The 21,059-nt window shown below is 35.6% G+C and overlaps 2 protein-coding genes across 2 annotated transcripts in view; one reads left to right on the top strand and one right to left on the bottom strand.

The window, feature by feature from the left end:
- The window catches only part of LOC129741892 (uncharacterized), a 382,622-nt gene that overhangs the window by 79,422 nt on the left and 282,141 nt on the right, over positions 1-21,059 (top strand). The window lies entirely within an intron of this gene.
- Positions 1-21,059, bottom strand: part of LOC129741893 (uncharacterized) — a 114,245-nt gene that overhangs the window by 24,274 nt on the left and 68,912 nt on the right. The window contains exon 2 of the mRNA XM_055733709.1: positions 20,222-20,990. Within this exon, the coding sequence (XP_055589684.1) occupies positions 20,222-20,246 (25 nt within the window). The 5' untranslated portion in view covers positions 20,247-20,990. The remainder of the gene's footprint in view (positions 1-20,221; positions 20,991-21,059) is intronic.

Consider the following 21,059-nt stretch of genomic DNA (forward strand, 5'->3'; position numbering starts at 1 on the left):
CTTGTCCTCAAAGCCCAGATTTTTTTTCCAACAAACGGTAAGAACCTCGTTTTTTAAATAGAAGTTCTGTATTAGATCGTTGCATTGAGATGTTAAACTACGTTGTAGAAATCATAGAAAAATGTTCAATTTCACATACTTTTAAGTAACTATCTTCAAAACTACATGCTTGATTCCAAAATTTTTATCCAGATTTTCATAATTTTTAATCTTATTTAGATATCATTTGGATAGGATTTCTATCAAATTTCTGAAAAAAGCATCACAGATAATCGTCAAATAACTTTTGGGTCGAAATACAGATTTTCAGATATCTATTGTTTTTATCAATAACTAATAATTTTTGTCGATAACTTTAAAGTCGGCTGATTCATGTTAATACAAAATCTAAAATTGTTCATTCAGGCTTCATTATTAAACTTTCGTTTTTTGTTCGTCAGTATCCAGAAAGAAATAACAAATTAGATAGAAAATTATCTGCTGAGCATATTTTTTTGCTTAAAACGAAAATAATGACTTCACAAACGGACTTCTAAATTTCTTGGATCATGTGTAGCTTCCAATTTTAGCTGCTATTCCTCACTTGAATGAATTTTGCTTTTCAAAAGCCAGAAAAAGTTAACAATTTCAATGATTGCTGAGCAAATGCAGATGAGTGAATATTTTGATCAAGTCATATAAATTTTCCTAAGACTCCATTGTAGAAAAAATGTTAAGGCATAAAAATTTGAAAAAAGCTTCGCGGGCCGCACAAAAGGGTCTCGCGGGCCACATGCGGCCCGCGGGCCGCGGGTTGCTCATCCCTGGGGTAGATGACAAACTTTTATAATTCTCTTTGTCTGAAACTTACAAACCGTGATATGAAAATTAAGCTGGGAAATAACAGTTAACGGACCTATTATCCCCAGATTTTACTAGATTTTTGTCTAGGGTCATGGCACCCTGAGCTAAGGATCAAGTCTCCTTTAGAAAAGGATCAAGTTCCCCTTAACCCTTAACCCCTATATCACATTTTTTTTGTCTCACGAAAATGCTTCTAGTTCATCATCTATGAATTCATGTATCGTTCCAACTTTTGGAGCATACAACCTTGAAATTACACGCTGTCAGAAAATGGAAAGACGGCGAGTTGCTAAATTTTCCCAAAAAGTTATTTTAGTTTCAGGCACAATTTTCCCGTTTGTTTGGATAACGTGCCGCTATTAAGCCTACCCCTTTTCTGATCAACATTCTCCCCTAATATAATGAGCAATTAATGAGTTAATTGTTATTTTTTTCAATAACAGATTTTTCTGAAAAACAACTATTAACTGATGTATAGATACGATTTTTTCTAATTTTCCAGCAGTCCTAATCGGTTTTGTTAATATTTTGAAATTCATATTTATTATTTTAAATTAATTCCTTATGGATCAATTTAATCACACCACAAAACTTAGACATCCCATTATATGAGGCCGTGTTTGGCTAGGGACATTAAAAATTAAACTGATCAATCATCAGAAGCTATATAATGTTAGATTGAATATGTTAAGTGCATTTGAAATCATACAAAATTGATGAAAAATTTTGATGATCATTTATTACCGCGATATATTGTTATGCTATTTTATCGACGTTTTTGCATGTTTCAAGTCTAAACTTGCTGAAAAACGATGATTCAATAGCACAACTAAATCTATACGCCTGGTTGATTTGCAATACCATAAGAAAAATTTAAGGTTTTTCAATGTATATCGAGTGTCAACGGATATATTTTTGGCGTAATTCTATATTAAATTCGCAGTTTTTTTAAACCAAATCTCACTGTTGCATGTTTTCAGAAGATAAAAAAATTAGTTCGTAGTTAACTTGAAAAGTCTTGCGATTTCACAAATTCGTGCTAAAAAAGTTCAACAAACATATCTCTGAAACTCATCATGTTTTCAAAAATTCTGAAAGATTTAATTTCAGCTGGAATCAGAATTAAGAAAAAGGATAAATTATACAGAATTTTTTTTTTATGTTGTACTAAGGATAATTCTTCTTCCAAGTTCGATCATTAACATTAGAAATCTACAGATTTGCAAACAACAACAACACAAGAATAGTTTTTAAGAAATCATTTCTTCAAGGTCGGAATGTTTGATATGGTAACGCTTCATAATGCATGTAAATAGTTGGTGAACAAATGTATGTCGAGAATATAACAACCACGAATGGAAAAACAACCACAACAAGGCTATTATCTTGAATTATTCCAAGTCTCTTTTCCTGGAGGAAAAATATTATTCCTTTCGTTGAGATTTCGCCGGCGGAGCAATTGTTGATTGAAGAAACATATTCCTAGGTTTCTACAAACATGTGTGAGATCGATTGGCTCGCTCGTTACTGCCAGCCAGAGCTTCATACCCCTACATGTAGTCAAGTCGTCGCAGCCAAGAAAAAAAACGGAAATGAGAAATCTACTCTCGGAACAGCAGCAATCGGTCACACAATTGCTCGTTATCTATTCCGTTTGGTTTCGAATTTCATCACATTTATCTCCACCACATACATATTCCTGTCTGCTGAGGAAAATGATAAGATGCTGATCTGGCGATATGCAATTCATATCATTCGAAAAGATGTTTGCGAATACTTTATTTGAGACATACGGATCGGCTTACATCGGAGCTAGATTAATATCGAGTTGCAGCTGTTTTGATTCGATCATCATTATTTCTCAGATATGCAGTCGAATTCAATCCAATCCCCAACAAACGGAGGCAGTGATTGTATATTGGATGAAAAAATCAGATTAGAATTCGTCATCCAGAAAGAGTAATTAATAACTTATTTGATGAAAGAGAAACACTCATTAACAGCAACTGTAATCAACATTTTATGTATAAACTCAAACTATAGGAGAAACACCAGATTGTGTCCAAAGAGAATTGAAAAAGAAAATTCATTTCACTGGGAAATGGTTCGACTTTTCAACCTTCTTCCAACCCGCACCAGCTCACTTTGTCTTGCAAGCGTGGTGAAGAAAGAAAAACAAATTAACCTAGCACTTCATTTGACAGGTCACTCTGAGGATTTATACGTCTGTTGCTGGGACAGAAACGTCGCACAACGTATTTTGGTCGATATTCGACTTCGTTTAATTCAGCAAAAAAAAAGTTTGATCTTGCCTTTCAATTCCAATTTACAAAACATAGTTGAGACTACAACGCTTCGAAATTTTTCTTAAGATTTTTTCGGAAATTCCTATCTTTTGAAGATATAAAAAAATAAATAAGTAAGATGGAAATTAAACCAAATATTTATTTCACCGTAAACTTGAGGAATTTTGGCCACCGGGGCAACTATGATCAGCATGAAATTTTTGCAGATAATCATCATTAACTAAGTCTGAAGTTAAAATATCTGAAGTTTAAATAAACTGATTCTACGTTTGAAAGCCTATAAACTGTAGTTGGAGATTTTTTTTTAAATTACTTAAAATATAGTTTTAAAGTTTTAAAATATCTGTTTTTTCGAAGACTCACAAACAAACACCTCTCCTGATAAATGATAGCGTTTAGAAGCAAATGGGATGTTTCATATGAAAGTTCAACTGTTTTGTTTTGTATAGGTTTAGTTTTTGAGTTATTTTTATGGTCATTCTATGATAATTTTTGAATTTTAAAATTTAATTTAAAGAAAAAATGGCTAAAACCCTATCAAATGGTTAAGTTTGAATAAAAATAGAACATAAGAAAGTGGGAGGACCTAGGAATTCCATGATGGTAAAATTTCATTTGTAAGGCTAAAAATATTCAGAAATGTTTATAATTTTTGCCCCTAAATGTATGCAGAAACATTGTCCATCTTTTGAGTATATTTGTTTTAGAAAATAACGTAGAAAAATTCAATTGAGTTCAAACAAAAAATTATAGTTATTGATAATTTAAGCCTTCTGTGCAAATTGGCATCAAAACAATAATTTTGAAGATGTTAAGATACCGTAAACTGGGGGAACTTCGATCAGCAGGGTAACTTTGATCAACAAGAAATTTTTGCAGATAGTTATCATTAACTAAGTAAAAAGCTAAAATATCTGAAAACTGTTAACAACGTTTGAAAGCCTGTAAATTGGGTAACAAATAAGCTAAATTTGGTTTTTATTAGGAGACTTTTTATATTGCTTAAAATATAATTGATTTTAATTTAATGATTAATGGCATTTCGGTGAATTATACATTCTAATAGGAAGAATTTCAAATGAAAGTAATGAAAATTATAGACGGATAGATTAGATTAGGAAGCATGAAAGGTGTTGAAAATGAGCCAAGAGCGTGATTTGAGAAAACTTCTTGCCGCACAAGACCATTTGTCCCACATCGTATTATTGTCTAGAAGAAGCAAAGTCGATAGGTCGTACCCCGATCGGGGTACGAAAAACACGTGCTTCGATCCATCCATGTATCATTGTATAGATCAATGCAAAGTCAGCCTATCGACTTTGCTTCTTCTAGACAATAATACGATGTGGGACAAATGGTCTTGTGCGGCAAGAAGTTTTCTCAAATCACGCTCTTGGCTCATTTTCAACACCTTTCATGCTTCCTAATCTAATCTATCCGTCTATAATTTTCATTACTTTCATTTGAAATTCTTCCTATTAGAATGTATAATTCACCGAAATGCCATTAATCATTAAATTAAAATCATAAACCAGCGGTGATAAACTGTTAACACTTAAAATATAATTTAAAATTCTTAAAATATCTGGTTTTTTGAAGGATCAAAAACAAACATCTTTCCTGATGAAATTTAAGCATTAAGGAGCAAATGGGTTGTTTAATGTGAAAGTTAAACTTTTTTCTTGGTTTCGGTTAAGTTTAAGTGTTATTTTTATGGCCATTTGATGATAGTTTTTGGATATTGAAAAATAACGGTCATTTTCCATGCAAAAGCCCGTAGCGAAAAAAATTCTAAAAACCATGTCAAATGGTTAAGCTTGAAGAAAAAAAAAAAGATCATGGGAATAGAACGAGGATTTAGGGAATTGCATGAAGGTAAAATTTTATTTGTTTTTGAGGCCAAAAAATATTGAGAAATGTTTTTTCCCCTAAATGTATGCAGCAACATTGACCATCTTCCGAGAATATTTGTTTTTGAAAGAAAACGTTGAAAAATTTAATTGAGTTCAAACAAAAATTACTGCTATCGATGTTTTGAGCCTTTTGTGCCTAATGGCATCAAAACAATAATTTTAAAGATGTTGGGATCCGTAAAAACCAAAGTGATCAAATTCTGGTGGAAATCTGGTTTTGTAACAAACATTTAATTATAACCACCAATGTTGTTTGAATTTACTGCAATCAATGATCATGTTTAATGCTCCTCACCTCAGTAAGGCTTTTAAAGCTTTTAGGTATTACGAAAAAGCAACCCCTTGCAAAATATTCAAAAATGAATGAAAAAAGTGATCAAAGTTCCCCCAGTTTACGGTACTTTAAAACAAGTTGATCCAAGTTACCCCCATTTAGCGGTACATTTGAAAAGAGTAAAATGGTAGATACTGTGGGTATGAAAGCCAAAAAAATTTTCAAAATTAAAAATTCTTGGTCAGTCACCTGTGAGTAAGACTAAAAAAATGTTCAGGGCATCGAGAGCCCTCAAAACTTATTCTGCGGGAGTCGCTGATCATCAAAATGAAAATTTTGAAAGCATCGGAGAGGAGATGATTGAGCAGCCCTAAGAAAAGTTTCAGGGGTGTACAAAAACGAGCGACTAATTCCGGATTTTGTCAGTACTTCCAAAGTCGCGGAGCCTCCAGAAAATTATAAGTAATATTACTTTAATTTGTCGGCCCTGTCGGTGAAAAGTGATGTCCTTTTTAGTAGGGACATCTAAAGATTATGAAATTTTTATATAGATGGAGAGATGGTTATTTGAAATGAAAAATGGTGAAAATGAGCGGGTAGAATTGATTTTAGAACAGGCATGTCAAACTCGTTTAGGTGTGCGCCGCATTAAATTTTTTTTATGACGTAGAGGGCCGCAGCAAAAATCAGTTAAATCGATACATTCAGCTTTAGTTTTTTTGCATTAATATTTTACATAAAAATCAGTGGTATTTTTTGTGACAATTTAAGGCGGGGCTACGCGGGCCGTATTGACCCAGACGGCGGGCCGCATGCGGCCCGCGAACCTCCAGTTTGACATGCTTGTTTTAGAAGCATTATCATCACATATCAAATTTTTGTTCCTCAGGGGCCTACTACTATGAAGTGGTAGATACAGATAGAGTTGCGTGGTAGATGCATCTCACTCGTAGATATTGAATCTCATATTTCAGGAGAAACGCTTCAAGCTTCACGAGAATCGGAAGAGTTTTCATTCGAGTTTCGTGACAGTTGAGCACCTTCCCTGTGATTCGGAGAATCATGGTCCCGAGTGGGATAGATGCAATCTTGGTGTAAATTTAAGTTAAATTATGTGTCATTTAAAAAAATATTGCTTGGCAATAAACAAAAACTTGAAAAATTATTTCAGCGAATAAAATGTTCTTGAATTAAATTCAGTATAGCATACGGCCTAAAAATTAATATCTTGGCAAATAAGATATTCCGAAGTTATTAATCATCGTAATTTATATTCGTTACCAGAGATGCCAATGTGCCTGATTTTTCAGGTATTGCCTGACAACCTGATAAGCCATTGAATTTGCCTGATTTTTTAAAATATGCCTGATTTTTACGAATGTGATGAAAAATGGGTAGTAAGGAACTGGATTGCTGTAGTGAAAAAGTGAAAATGTGGCTGAATCAAAATTATCGAAAGATTCCCTTGAATTCTTTTTTTAAAAAAGAAAATAAAAGGGAATCTTTCGATTGCTTCGATACTTTGATTCAGTAGCATTATTCAACCAAGTAGGCTCACAACACATATTAGAGAGAAAATGAGGATTGGTGACCATAAAAAAACAGTCATGAAATTCCCGTTACTTTATTTTGCCTGATATTTATTTCACCAGTTCCCTGATTTTTGAAAAAAAAATGTTGGCAACCCTGTTTGTTACTTAATTTATCGTCTTTAGATCAAGTTCACTGGTGTAGGGAATAAATGATAGAAATTTTGACATTTTGAAAATTTTACCATGCAAAAATGTTTTCAAGATCATGGGGCGTTGTATTTTTTTACAACACTGTTTATATTTCAGCCGTGTGTGAAAGAAATATTGCTATTTTTGCATCACAGCATGCGGAACTGTAACACGTGTTGTAAAAAAAACTAGAGGGCCACAGATCTTGAATATATATTTGCATGGCAAAATTTTGAAAATGAGCCGTAACAGTCGATATTTCTACCACTTTTTCCCAACACCAGTGAACTTGCTCTTAGCGGTGAAAAGTGATGTCCTTTTTAGCAGGGACATCTTAAGATAATGAAATTTCTAGACGGATAGAAAGAAAGAAAAAATGAAAAATGGTTAAAATGAGCGGATAGAATTTATTCAAGTGAAACTATTTTGATGTTCTTGAAGATTGGAATGAAATATGTATTACTTCTGTTTCACTTCAAATTAAATTAAATCAAGTAGAATCTCCTGATATGTATAGTAATGAGGTGCATATTAGCACCTAATATTTCATAACAATAAAATCTCGTTGGGTTCATGATATGTAAAGATTACACATATTGTAAGCACTCCGACGAAATGCTTAAGAATATCAGCAAAATTTAAGAATATCAGTTTCATTAAAATTTGTGATCAGAGCAAAAGTTTGCATTCTTATTGTGTGTTATGAAGTTGGGATATAACAATTAAATCAAATTAAATCAAGAACAAAATATTCAAAAACTTTCGACGTTTACGCTATGGATAGCAACCCTAAATAAAAATTAATTTATCTAAAACATTGAAAAAATACAGTGTTAATCGTTTGTGAAAATGCATATCTCGATTTGTTGAATATATATTTTTTGTAGAACAAAAGCTATTTGTAATCATAAAACTAAGTCTCGGTGAATTTTTCTGCAAAAAAGGGTTTTGAGAATTAATCGTACTATGACTTCAATAAGTAATAATATAAAGCGCCTTCAGTAAGCTTAGATTAAAGGAAGATTGTTATCTTGTGGTAAATTCATGGAAAAAAGCAAAGCCTTTGCTTCAAAATTGCTCTGCGCATGCCAAACAGCATAACTAAACTGACATCGATACAGCAATGAAGCAGAATGATGAACAATAATCAATCTCTCTGAGTTCATCATTTTAAAATTTTTATTCATGTCTTAAGTCGTGAATATTGAAAGACTTTAAAATACTTTAGAATTCAAATGCAGCATTTCAAATTTAATCTGATTCATTTGAAAGTTTGTCGCATTATCAATCTTAGGAATTATTAGCAACGGATTTTGTTTCAAAAACAAATTGAACTAGTTATGCGTTTGGATCTCACTGTGCATCCAGACAGGATAATATTTCAATTTTTCTTCTTCTAATGATCTTTTCACTTTGGTGGCCCCTGTCACGCGGCATCCGTGTCTGTGGTCTTGCTTGAATCCAGGCGGCTAGCACTTCTTTCGCCGAGAGGATTCATTCGGTCCGGTTGATCCAGCCAAAACCTCTCGCGTCTTGAGTTCAATCTCCTCGCCCTCTGGTAATGCGAGCGATGGCCAGATCCGCAGATTTTCAACGTGGCCAATGTCGCGACGACAGAAGCAAAAGAATCGCAATTATGATGATAGTCTTGTATTTGCTTCGTTCCATCCCGCCACCTTATCAGACGCGACACGAACGCTAGGAACTGCCCGTTTTCGGTGCAAGGGCTCTGCAATCCGCTCCAGGGCTCGATTCCGTTGGCCTTGTTTGGATGAAGAGTTCATCCCCTTATGAATGGGTGTCACGATAAGATTTCATTATTTTTAATTAGGTGAAATATACATTTACGATCTTAATCCAGCGTTATTATTGCGATCTGTCTGAGCTGTGCTTTATTTTCTCTGAATTAATCATTTCACTTTTTGGGGTTTCGTGAGAAATTGAAAAAAAATTTGACCAAATTGAGAGGTCAGCTTTCAAAGCTCGATTGAGCAACAATTGAAAAATTAAGAATCTTATTCCTTATTGAACACCTAATTGGCCACAAAACATTTGCTAATAGAATTAATCAACTAATAACTGAATCGGTCTGTAGCTACAAATTGGCGCTGGGTTTTGTCCATTCCCCTCGATCAAACTTTGTTCTGGTTGCGGTATTTTTGTGGTTCAACTTGTCAACACGTGGTCCGGATGGCAACCTCAAACTTTGCTCAGTTTTTACTCAGCTTTCGTGCGTGCCATTTGGCAAGAAAACTGCAACATAACCTCATGCAGTTCGGGGTAATTCGGATTGATGCAAGATTAATGATAATGTTGGAAAAAACAAACTAACAAGAAACAAGATTTTTCTAAATTGTTGTCGAGAATTGTATGAGAATTTTTTTATTGAAGAATATTTCCCTTTGTGACCCTTATCCCAGTTTACCCTTTTCGGCTTAAGAAAGTATCAACTCATCCAGCAAAAGATGTCATTGTTGGTGACATTTTCTGGTGCAAGTAAAAAAACACAACCGGAGCTCGTACAGTCATTTGGGAATTGAAAAACTTTGCTTTTAAATTGAAGAAAATGTCCATTCGGGCATGAAGCGTGTGAGCTTTGGGAGGCGGACGAAAAAAATCGAACAAACTTAAGCAGGATAAGAACATTTCAGCTGAACTTCCCCGGCAACTGATCGGTTGCAGATTATGCAGTTAGTTTGGGACGGATTGGAAAATAGAAAAAAAGGAATAATTTGCGCCAATTGATAATAGAAATTAGTATACAGATTGGTTTCAGAATGTCGTTTCTTTTAACTCTGATTTTTTGCACAACCGTTAACGTTTTATTTAATACACGTTTGGGTGATGGTAAATAAAACCTGGTTAGGATGAAACATGAATGCATGCATAGTGGAGAGTTAGACTAAAAAATTACGATAATTAGCTCAATTTATGAATCCTATTTTAGAATATTGGTTGCATAAAACAAGTTTAGATCTCTACATAGATTCAAACAAAAACCGCTCAAATCTTACCTGATTCAGAAACCTACCTCCTCTTTTTTTTTTTTTTTTGTGTTAAATTAAAAAAAAATAACCTTGAAGTTGCATGGTCCAGAACACATTCCCATTTTCAAAAAATTCCTTCACCAAACAAATCATCAGCTCGTGGAGTATGTGAATCATTTTAAATCCATCAACGGTGTCACCCGGGCAGCGAAGTTGGAGTAAATACGAAAAAAATCCTTCCAGCCAACGAGCGGGTTAAAAACTAAACCCAAACAAAACTAAATCCGATCAGAGCTTTTCACAATCCTTTTCCCAGCCAGCTCTGCTGACAGCATTTTGCCTACGTGCCAATTTTCCGACAGCTGGAAGCAGCCAAAACGATAGCAAAGAGTGGTTGGTCGTATCCCTCTTCAGTGAATGATAAATGTCTCCCAGAGTTAGTTTACCTATTTTTTTTTCTGTTTTGGTGCTTTACTTTTTTTTTATTCCTTAATATATCAGAAAGCACCGTTGTTTGCAAAATTCTCTGAATTGTGTATCAAACAAGTTGGAAAGTCGAACTTTTAATCGGGTTATCCCTCCCGGTCGAAACTGTGGCGGTATTTTGTTGTTTTTTTTTCGTGCGTTCGTATTGTAACTGATTCGTTGCTGCGTTCTACTTCATAAGCTGTAAAATATATAAATTTTGTTTGGGTAAATACAAAATTATATTCCAATACATAATCCGTTAAAGTGAAATATGAACTTCATAATACCTTACTTTCAAAACAATGGTAAACTCTAAACATTTTTCAGATAAAGTTTCCTAAAATGTTCATTATGGGTTCAATTGATCCCTAGAGTTAAGAAAGGTGTTTTTTTTTCTTCTAAATAGATCGTGATCATTGCTGATTACAAGATTACGATTATTTATACAATAACTGATATTTATACAATAATTGTCTGGCAAAAAGGGCTAAGAAAGTTTATTTTCTCTTAAATTCCGAACATAGCGCCTTAAAGTATGCAATGACATTTGGATTGAGTTTGGAGTTCGTTTTGGAATTTTCTTCTTCTGACATTCATAAATTGTGAAATGAGCAAAAAAATGACCAAAAAAGGCAATTGACATTCTTTTTTGAAATTTCTTTTGATTTTTTCCAAGGACTAGGGCCCCCGGATGAAGGATCAACTCTCCTTCAATAAAGGATCAAGTCTCCCTTAACTTTAAGAATATTGCTATTTTTATAATTCCACAAAAATGCTTCTAGTTCATCTTCGGGTTTATGTATTGTTCCTTCTTTTGGAGCTTATAAACTTGAAATAACACGCTGTCAGGAGCAATGTTCGGAAAACTGCTCAAGAAAAGCAATCAGGATTCGTTTCAAGCCAGAATACTTATAACTCCGAGTGCTGTGATACGCACGTGGTAAAAGTATCCGTTGAATATTCGTCGAACATCAACACTAAGAGCAAGTTCACTGGTGTTGGGAAAATGTGGTAGAAATTTTGACATTTTGAAAATTTTACCATGCGAAAATGTTTTCAAGATCTTGGGGCCTTGTATTTTTTACAACACTGTTTCTATTTCAGCCGTATGTGATAGAAATATTGCTATTTTTGCATCACAGCATGCGAAAATACAACACGTGTTGTAAAACAACTAGAAGGCCACAAATCTTGAAAATGTTTTTGCATGGCAACATTATCAAAATGTGCCGTGATTGTTGTAGGAAATAGTGATATAAATAAAAGGTTTTCATCGTTTAATCAATTATTTAGTGAAAGTTATATAAATTATTAGGTAGTTATTCTCCTGTCATTCCATAAATGAGTAATTTCGGGATGAAATAAAAATAAATGATTACTCAAATATTGAAGATGGGAATGAGCGTGTAACGAAAAAAAAGGGGTCATTCAGTTAACGAATTTTGCGAGTGATGGTTGTGATTATAGATTATGATTTTTTACAAGTCGCTTTCGCGTATCCTTCTAGTTTATGATTCAATTAAAACTATAGTGCTTTTCGGTCACTACAATTGTCAAAATTTCTACCACTCTTTCCCAACACCAGTGAACTTGCTCTAACTAGATACATAGAAATATACCATGCCCGATCGGGGGCTACCGTTGCTATTCGTCACGTGGCTAATCAACGGTGATCGATATACTTGATGATACATTTTGAACGTCGCTCCAACAATCATTTACTAACGCCCATGTTCCCATCATTGTTGATAATGATAGACGATCATGAATGTCTCAGAAGGAAAATCTGAAGAAATGCCAGGACCACATGTTGAAAAAAGCCGTAGCACATGCTGGACAGTTCATTGTGGTTAATTAGTAATGATTTTGTTCGTCTACGCAAAGCGAAAAATTAAAAATCATTTTGTAACCTTAACACATCCCTCAAAACTGATACATTCTGGCAGAATTCATTCTGCTAAGCCATGTGTTATAAAATTAAGATCCACTAGATTGGATATTATGAATTCTGTTTATGCAGAATTTCGAGTTGAATGATTTAAGGTGGATATGAGTAGTCAATCAAGCTGAGCTAAGCTATTTTTTACTGTCCATCAGCCTTGATATTAGAGCTTTCTTGTTTACATTCTCTTTTTAGGTTTAAAAATTCTATTGCACTCGAATCAAATAAAATCAGAACCTATTGCAATTCACGAAAGAGATTTATGTTCAACAGACCATAAGGCTGTATACTTAACTGAAGTAATATTTAATTAGATGTACCGTTATCCAGGGGAAGATTGATCAGTTTTTTCAATATTTTTCAATTATTTTTTCTGATAAGGAGAATGTGGCATGTTTCATTTTTTTTAAACCAGAACTGGACTCCTATGAACGTAAAACATGGTTGTATACTGAATCAAAGCAATCGAAAGATTCCTTTTAATTCAACCACGGTAAATGAAAAGTTCGGGATTTCGATAGCAACTTACTATCTTCTTCAGTGAGCGTTTTTTATTTCGCTAACTGAAGAAGATAGTAAGTTTCTATCGAAATACCGGTATCTGAACTTTTCATTTATCGTGGTTTAATTAAAAGGAATCTTTCGATTGCTTTGATTCAGTGGAATCATTAAACCAAGTAGGCTCACAACACGATAGAGGGACGGTTGTAAAAATTTTTTAGACTACTTTAAATTTGATTTAAAACCCGATTTCGTCTCTGTTTAGAATTTGATGCTTTGGGGTAACATTGATCAGTCTCTATTTTTACGGTTTTAACGAGTTTTCTTGATCATGAAGGATACAACACACATTATGTATCTCTATGTTCCCTGCAGTGTCTCCAATTTTCACATTCACAACATAAAAATCTTTCAAATGAAAGGCCATTGCTTTCTACTGTAAGCTTGCTTACTACGATTTCATTCGAAATTCGTCGGTGTCTCTGATGATGATGACGTTAATGATTTTCAAAGTGCACCTCTTGATTTTCAAATGAAAATCAAGAATTTCAATTCCAAACGAATTTTTTTTTTATTTTTATGTGATTTTTTTTATTCTAGTTTTTTGTGATTATAAACTATTTCAAAAATAAAATAAACCAAAAACATGAAATTTATTTAATATTTATATTAGGTTTTAATTTTAGTAAGAGGTATCAATTTTACAAGCAAGGAAAAATTCTAAAATTTCAAAAAAATTGTTTTTTGTTCATTTTCACAGCTTGAACGTTTTTAATAATTTGTATTTTATATTAATAATCTACTCATTTTAAGACTTTCAACAAGGCATGAAAATGAAAGCAATCATTTTCAATCGAATTTTTTTTCTTTCGTTTCGTTTTTTACTGCTATGCGGACCGGTCTGAATGTTTTGTTTACTGCCTTTCATAGCAACCTGAAACTTGTAAGTATTCTTTTGGCATCAAAAAAAGTTATTCGATTGTGAACTTCCAAAGCAGTCTAGATTCAAATGAAAATTGGAGACCACACGCTAACTTTTGGCTACCCCTTAAAGGCGTAATATTGACCCGTTATTGAGAACCTCCACGATCTGTCAAATAACGGGTCATTATATCGGATCAATATTACCCCTTATTTCGAAAAGCTCGATTCCTTTCAAAAGAGGTAGTTTTAGATGCGTTACATCCAAAGTGATTGATTTGGCATGATGAGAGAGGTTGTGGTAAGTGATTTGTTGATAATTTAAATTGTATTATTTCCAGAATTTTTATTCATTTTCATTTTAGCAACACAGCAAAGTTCCGGACTCCGGACGAACCAGATGAAAACCAGAAGGAGTCAACATGAATGGCAGTGAACTAACATTGGTGGAAAGTTTTGTGGTTTCTGTATTCTATATTTAAAATCTCATCTTTTGTTCATCAATTTTGTTTCAGGATTCAACTTATAGCGAGGAAACGGAGGCGATGTAAACCAAATCAGTGAAATTTTTTTTGAACATAGTTTATCCAATTCATCTGGCGAACGTGGGGTGCCCGAGAAATTGGAGAACGGTTGCTATGAACCGAGTGAATTTTAGGAATTATGTTCGTCAAGTTATGTCGTAAGACGGAATACTATGTTTATAAATAAAATTATCCAATTCAAGAAATAATTGGAAGTTAAATAAACAAAACATTTAGTTTCAATTTTTCGTCCATAAAACATATTTTCCATAAGCAGCTCCTGAAATTTCCAGCAGACAAAAGCGTTTGAAATAAGGGGTAATTTTGATCCGCTACAAGCGTTATCAAGCTGAGTACCCCTTAAAGGGTATAGTGGCTTTATCCTTAAAAAGGAGTTCTCCCAGTCTTATCGAATAACGGGTTATTCGTTAAGGGGTAGCCAAAAGTTAGCGTGCATGGTTTCTTGATTAAGATTTCTTCGCGGTCTAAAAAAACAACATCCCGAACCTTAATGTGTTACGGCCGAACAACAATTAAAATCGAAAAATGGACAATGATGCTGCATAAATGAACGGGCTAAATATTTTACAGTACTAATAAAATTTTAACTCCTAAAACAAATGAAATTTCGCCTTCATTCAATTCCCCAGGCCCTCACAATATTCTCGTTTTATTTTTTCCTTCAAACTATATCATTTGATAGGGTTTCTAGCAAGTTTTCCTAGACTGGCATACTTTTGGAAAATGTCCCTATTTTTAAACATCTAAAATTTACCTCAAACTACAATAAAACTATACCAAAACTTTTACTCAGGAAAAAAGTTTGAACTCTCACATATATCAACCTGTTTGCTTCTAAACGATTTGATTTTATCAAGAAGGGTGTTTGTTTGCGAGCTTTCGAAAAAATATATTTGTCAAGATTTTGAAATTACATTTTTACTTACATTTGAAAATTTTGAAAAACAAACCAAGTTTTCCCAATTTGAAAATTAACTTATAGGTTTTAAAACATAGAAAAAGGGTTTGAGATATTTTATCTTAACCCTCATCGGCATTAGAGTGTCATTTTGACACTATTGCAAGTTTGAAGGTTTGTAACTTTTATCAAAAGCTTAAAAAAATATAAATTTCTTCGGGGACCCTAAATGAATTAAAAAGTTCTTTAAGACTTGTTGATCAAAATAACTCCGGTGATCAATGTTACCACGTTTTACGGTACCGTCAAACGGGGCATCATGCAAAAGCAGGGTTAGATGCAACATTCGTATACCACAACACTCATTCAATTTTCATGTCAATATATTATGTACTTCATTCATTTTTATTCTAATATACTGTAATAAAGTTAACATTGAATGATAACAAATTGATGATGACATAGTTTTTAGCATCGTGAAAAAGTTTTTTAAAGTTTTTGATTTTCTTAAAAAATTAAAAAATCGAGCAATAGATGTACATATTTTCACATTTTTCGATGCCGTTAAAAAACTTTACCTCGTATGACGAATTGGCTTAATGCTTAATCACCTACAAACTTAATAATGCTTTCATTATCCAATATCAACACTGTTGGTGTATCAATATTTTTCAGACAATCATCATTTTTTTAAATAAATATTTTTATAGTTTATTTATTTATTTATTTATTTATATAAAATAAAATCATCTGACATGGGTGTCTTAATGATCATCTTAATGTTAGTTGTGCAAAGCACGATAGTTTTACTCAACTTCGTAGTTGAACACTTAATTCCGATTCAATACGGCGTCGAAAGGTTAAAGTGGATACATGAAAGTCAAAGATATTATAATAACTAAGGAAGCATATTTTTGCTGAACGAAGAGGGTCGTTGCTTCCATAACGCGTACTTCTCGGTTCCAGAGATAACCAGTTTCTATTTCGTAGAGTTCGTTCTGGCGCATAAATATTACAGCGAGAAAGTAGCCAGGAGCAATCAATTTCGTTCCGAAGAATTTTTGCCACGAACAGCGATTGACCGATGGAACGACGATCCGACAGCGTATGAAGTCCAAGCAGGGCACAACGTTGTGCGTATGGCGGTAAATTCAAAGGATTTTCCCAAGGTAGCTCTCGAAGAGCGTAACGTACGAACCGACGTTGAATTGCTTCAAAACGTGCTGTCCATGCGGCTTCAAAAGGCCACCATACAAGATTCGCGGATTCCAGTATTGATCGCACCAGACAGCAATACAGAGCTCGCAAGCAGACCGGATCTGTGAATTCTTTGCTCAGACGTATGATAAATCCCAGCATACGGTTAGCCTTCTCGAGTACCTTAGAGTAATGCCGCTTAAAAGTCATTTGACTGTCCAACAAAACGCCAAGATCCTTAATCTCCTCAACACGATGCAACTGCTCACCCATAACATTGTAATCATACACAAAGGGATTTTTCCTGCGCCCAAATGTGATAATACAGCATTTCGCAACACTCAAGACAAGTAAATTGTTAGCGCACCAGTTCACAACTGTGTCTAAGAAGCGTTGCAACTCGAGGCAGTCAGATTGACTGTTTATGACTAGGAATATTTTTAAGTCATCCGCATACAGCAAAACTCCACACCCAGTGAGCAACAAATTGATGTCATTACAGAACAGCGTAAACAGTAAAGGACCCAAATTGCTGCCTTGGGGTACCCCGGACTTTGGAATAAAGTCAGAGGATTCAGCAGAACCAATTTTAACAGCCAATCGACGATCCGTTAGGTAGCTTCTAATCCACGCGCACATTCGTTCGGAAAACCCCAATCGATGCAATTTTTTCAGCAGAATATCGTGGTTTACAGAATCAAATGCCGCCGAAATATCGGTATATATCGCATCGATTTGTTTGCCGTCATCCATATTTGATATGCAGAAGGATGTGAAAACCATCAGGTTTGAAGTTACCGAGCGTTTAGGAACAAATCCATGCTGGTTCTCAGAGATCCAGTTCCGGCAAGCTGAAAACATGACATTGTTGACGATCTTCTCAAATACCTTCGAGCAGGCAGCTAGCGATGTGACACCTCTGTAGTTAAGAACATCTTTTTTGTCACCTTTTTTGTATACTGGGCACATAAGTGATTTTTTCCAGATGGCAGGGAATTTTTGCTGTTCTAGAGACTGATTAAAAATACGCGTAAGAGGTTTCACCAGTACATTGCGACAATTTTTCAGTACGCACGCCGGTATTCCGTCCTGTCCGGCTGAAGTCGAATTTTTCAAATTAATGATAGCTTCTGAAACCATTTCTTCGCTAACAGCAAAAACATCCAGATCGAGCACATCGACAGGTAGTCGTGTTACGGCAGCATTCGATTGACTGCCAGATGGCGACTTATCTGAAAAAAACACTAGCGAAGTGCGTCGCAAAAAGATAGCATTTTTCAGCAGGTGACTTGGCAATACGGTTGTTCAATTGGAGTGTAGCTGGAAGCCGGACTCCTTCCGTTTGGAGTTCACAAATTTCCAGAACTTTTTTGGATTGCGACGAAGCTCACTCTGAGTGCGATCCACATAACGGCGATAGCAAATTCGATTGTATATTCGGTATTGCTTAGTCGCAGCGTTCAACTTGCTTTTGACGAATGGACATCTGGAGTTACTAAACTTCCGCAGCAATTTCGAACGTATCTTTTTCAGCCGCTTCAAGTGAGCATTAGTCCAAGGGGGTCGGAGAGGAGGTCGCACCAGGGGAACGGTATTCTCAAAAGCGTCATCCAGAATTGCTCTCAATGTATCAACAGCCACATCTACGTCAGTACAACTTTGAAGATCAGACCAGTCAACTCCAGACAGAATACGGTTCATGGTATCAAAATCCGCACGATTGAAGTCACGAGCTGATGCATCGAAATTCTCAACAAAATCGATGGGACACGGGAATGAAATTTCGAACTCCAAAGGAGGGTGGTACCCGTCTATAGGGACAACGACATCGCTGACTTCGATTATGGGGCTAATCAAAATAGAATCATCCGAGAAAACCAAATCCAGCGTACGATTTTGAGAGTTTCGTATCCCGTTTCGTTGACTTACTCCATTGAGTGTCATTCCATCCAAGAGTGAAGCACTAGCTGTATTTATCACTGAAGCAGAATCTAACACCATGCTGTTGTTCTGGCCAGGCATCCAGATTAGTTGCGATTGATTAAAGTCACCAAGCAGAATGACATTACATGCAGAGTGTCGTAGCCTAGCCGCTGATAACGCGTCAACATGTAAATCGATGACTGATCCATCGTGACTTTTTTCCGGTGGTACATATGCTGTCCCGATCAAAAATGAGCTGTTATCATAGGATATTTTCACCCACAAATTTTCTATGCTGTCAATATTAAGATTTTCGATTGATGAGCTAAGTTTGGTTGATACCGCTATGAGGACCCCACCACCTCTACTACGGCGACTATTAGCATTACTTCTGTCACAACGAAAAACGTTATAGTCAGAACAGAATAATTGACTAGACGGTACGGATGAATCGAGCCATGTTTCAGTGAATGCATAAATTTCGTAGCCGAGCTCTGATGTAGCAACGAAGCATTCTGCGATTTTAGATTTCAATCCACGCACGTTTTGATAGTACAGCCGGAGACCACTGGGCGAATTGAATGAATGTTGTGGTGTATTCTGATGATGGACAGGACGGGTTCTGAAATTCGAGAAGCGGTCACTGAACGCAGCGGGAGATGAAGAAGAAAACTTGCCTGACTGCACAGGCTGGAGAGCCCCGTTGCCTTCTTCGCACACAGGGCCGGGACGACTGCTGTCGCTGGCTGGAAACTGCGCGACTGTGGCGAAGGGCTCGGGGGCCTCCATTGTGCTAAGTTCGTTGCGTCCCGGTGATCCAATCAGCAAATAATCGGATAGGCCATCAGTTGAGGGTTCCAATTCGTCAAGTGGTACATTTTCGGTTAACCTTCCATTCAGCCGATAATCAACCAGACGAAAGCTGCAAGGTGTAGGGCAGTCACTGGACGAATCAAAAGGAAATGAAGAGTACTTGCCTGACTGCACAGGCTGGAGAGCCCCCTTGCCTAATTCGAACACAGGGCCGGAGCGACTGATGACGCTGGCTGGAAACTGCGCGACGTTTAGTCAGCTGACTGGGGCAAAATGCAACAAAATTCATATCAGAATTTAATCTCATAAATCGCGTTTCCGTATGCTGGGATATGATTGTTTTTTTTTTATTATGCGTTTGTTAACATTAAAATTTCATCGGTCCTAAGATCTATTTACATGATTTAAGATAATAGAATATTTTGTAGTATTTTTTACCCCTAAATGTATGCAGCAGATTAACACGTTTTTCTTAAAATCATTTTTGACAGAAAAAAATGTAAAATTTAATTCGAACAAATTACTGAAATTGGTGCTTTAGGCGTTATGACATCAAAAGTGTATCAAAAACTTTAAATTTTCAAACGATTTTCATTTTCATTTGATTTTTCATTAATTACAGAGTTTGTTGAAACTTACCCCTTTTTCTGAGTAGGGTGAAAATCGCATGTTTTAAAATTTAAAAATAACTGATATAACCAATAATTTTTCTGACTACGTCAGTTTGGTGTCCCATCAATTTTAAAACTTTTGATGTACAAGACGTATGATTATCTGTTAGCATTAAGATTTTAGAAGCCATTGAAGTTGAAAATTGTTGCATGTTGCCCCAGTTGACGGTACTGAGTATAAATTAAATGTTGAAAATCATAAAAAATGGAATGTCATGAACGCCCAATTTCTATTGAAAAGACAATTCCATCCATCAAAATATAGCAATCACATTGTGTAATCAAACGAATTACTTACCACCAAATTTGCTGTAGTAGGCCATGTTTGTCACTGCCTACTGTTGATCCGCTGAACCTCCTGCTGATACCAACTCGCTCCCGCCTCCTGTTCTCGACGATTTTCTCTGCGGATAATGGATTATTATTTTGGCACCTCGTACAAAATGGCTTCCGCGCGAATTTCACCCAAAAGCAATTTTAATAATGAGCAACTTCCGTTGTTAGCTGCCTGAGCTCGGTTGGCTGGGCGTTCAGTAGGTAGCAGATTTAGGGTTGATGCAGTTTTCCGCCCTAGCTGAGGTAATAAGTTTTCCCACTGGCAACCGCCCCTCGGTTCGGCATGAGTTATTTAGTTGGCTTGTGCCCGAAAAACGCTATAATATAGATAATATATGTATGTATGTTGGTATAGCTGGCTACAGTTTTCCACCGGAAGGTTTTTGTAGAGTGGGTTCGTTCCTATCTGCATATGTGATCGCTCAGGGGGAACAACACAGTCACTTATGCCACCGACGCCACCCGCTTTTTCCAACGGGGTCGTCGCGACGCCGCTGCTGTCCTCGATCGGCGGAGCTTCTGGATTGCGGATAACGGAGTTTGCTTTGCCGTAATATGTGTGTTTATGATGGCGAGGCGATGTAACTTTTCAGCACCCTGTCTGTCAGGAACTGACGATGTTGATGTTGGATGCTGTCGATGTCGATGCTGCCTGCTGATGATGATATATTTTCCAACGCCTGATGGATGTGCGGTTCTTTTTTCACTTCTCGGAGACAAGTTTTCACCGCCTGTAATGGAAAATGCACGAATCAACATGGGAAAATCTTTATTAGCGTACTCAACGAGCGGAAATGGTA

The sequence above is a fragment of the Uranotaenia lowii genome, chromosome 2, assembly GCF_029784155.1.
Source record: "Uranotaenia lowii strain MFRU-FL chromosome 2, ASM2978415v1, whole genome shotgun sequence".
In the NCBI taxonomy this organism is placed as follows: domain Eukaryota; kingdom Metazoa; phylum Arthropoda; class Insecta; order Diptera; family Culicidae; genus Uranotaenia; species Uranotaenia lowii.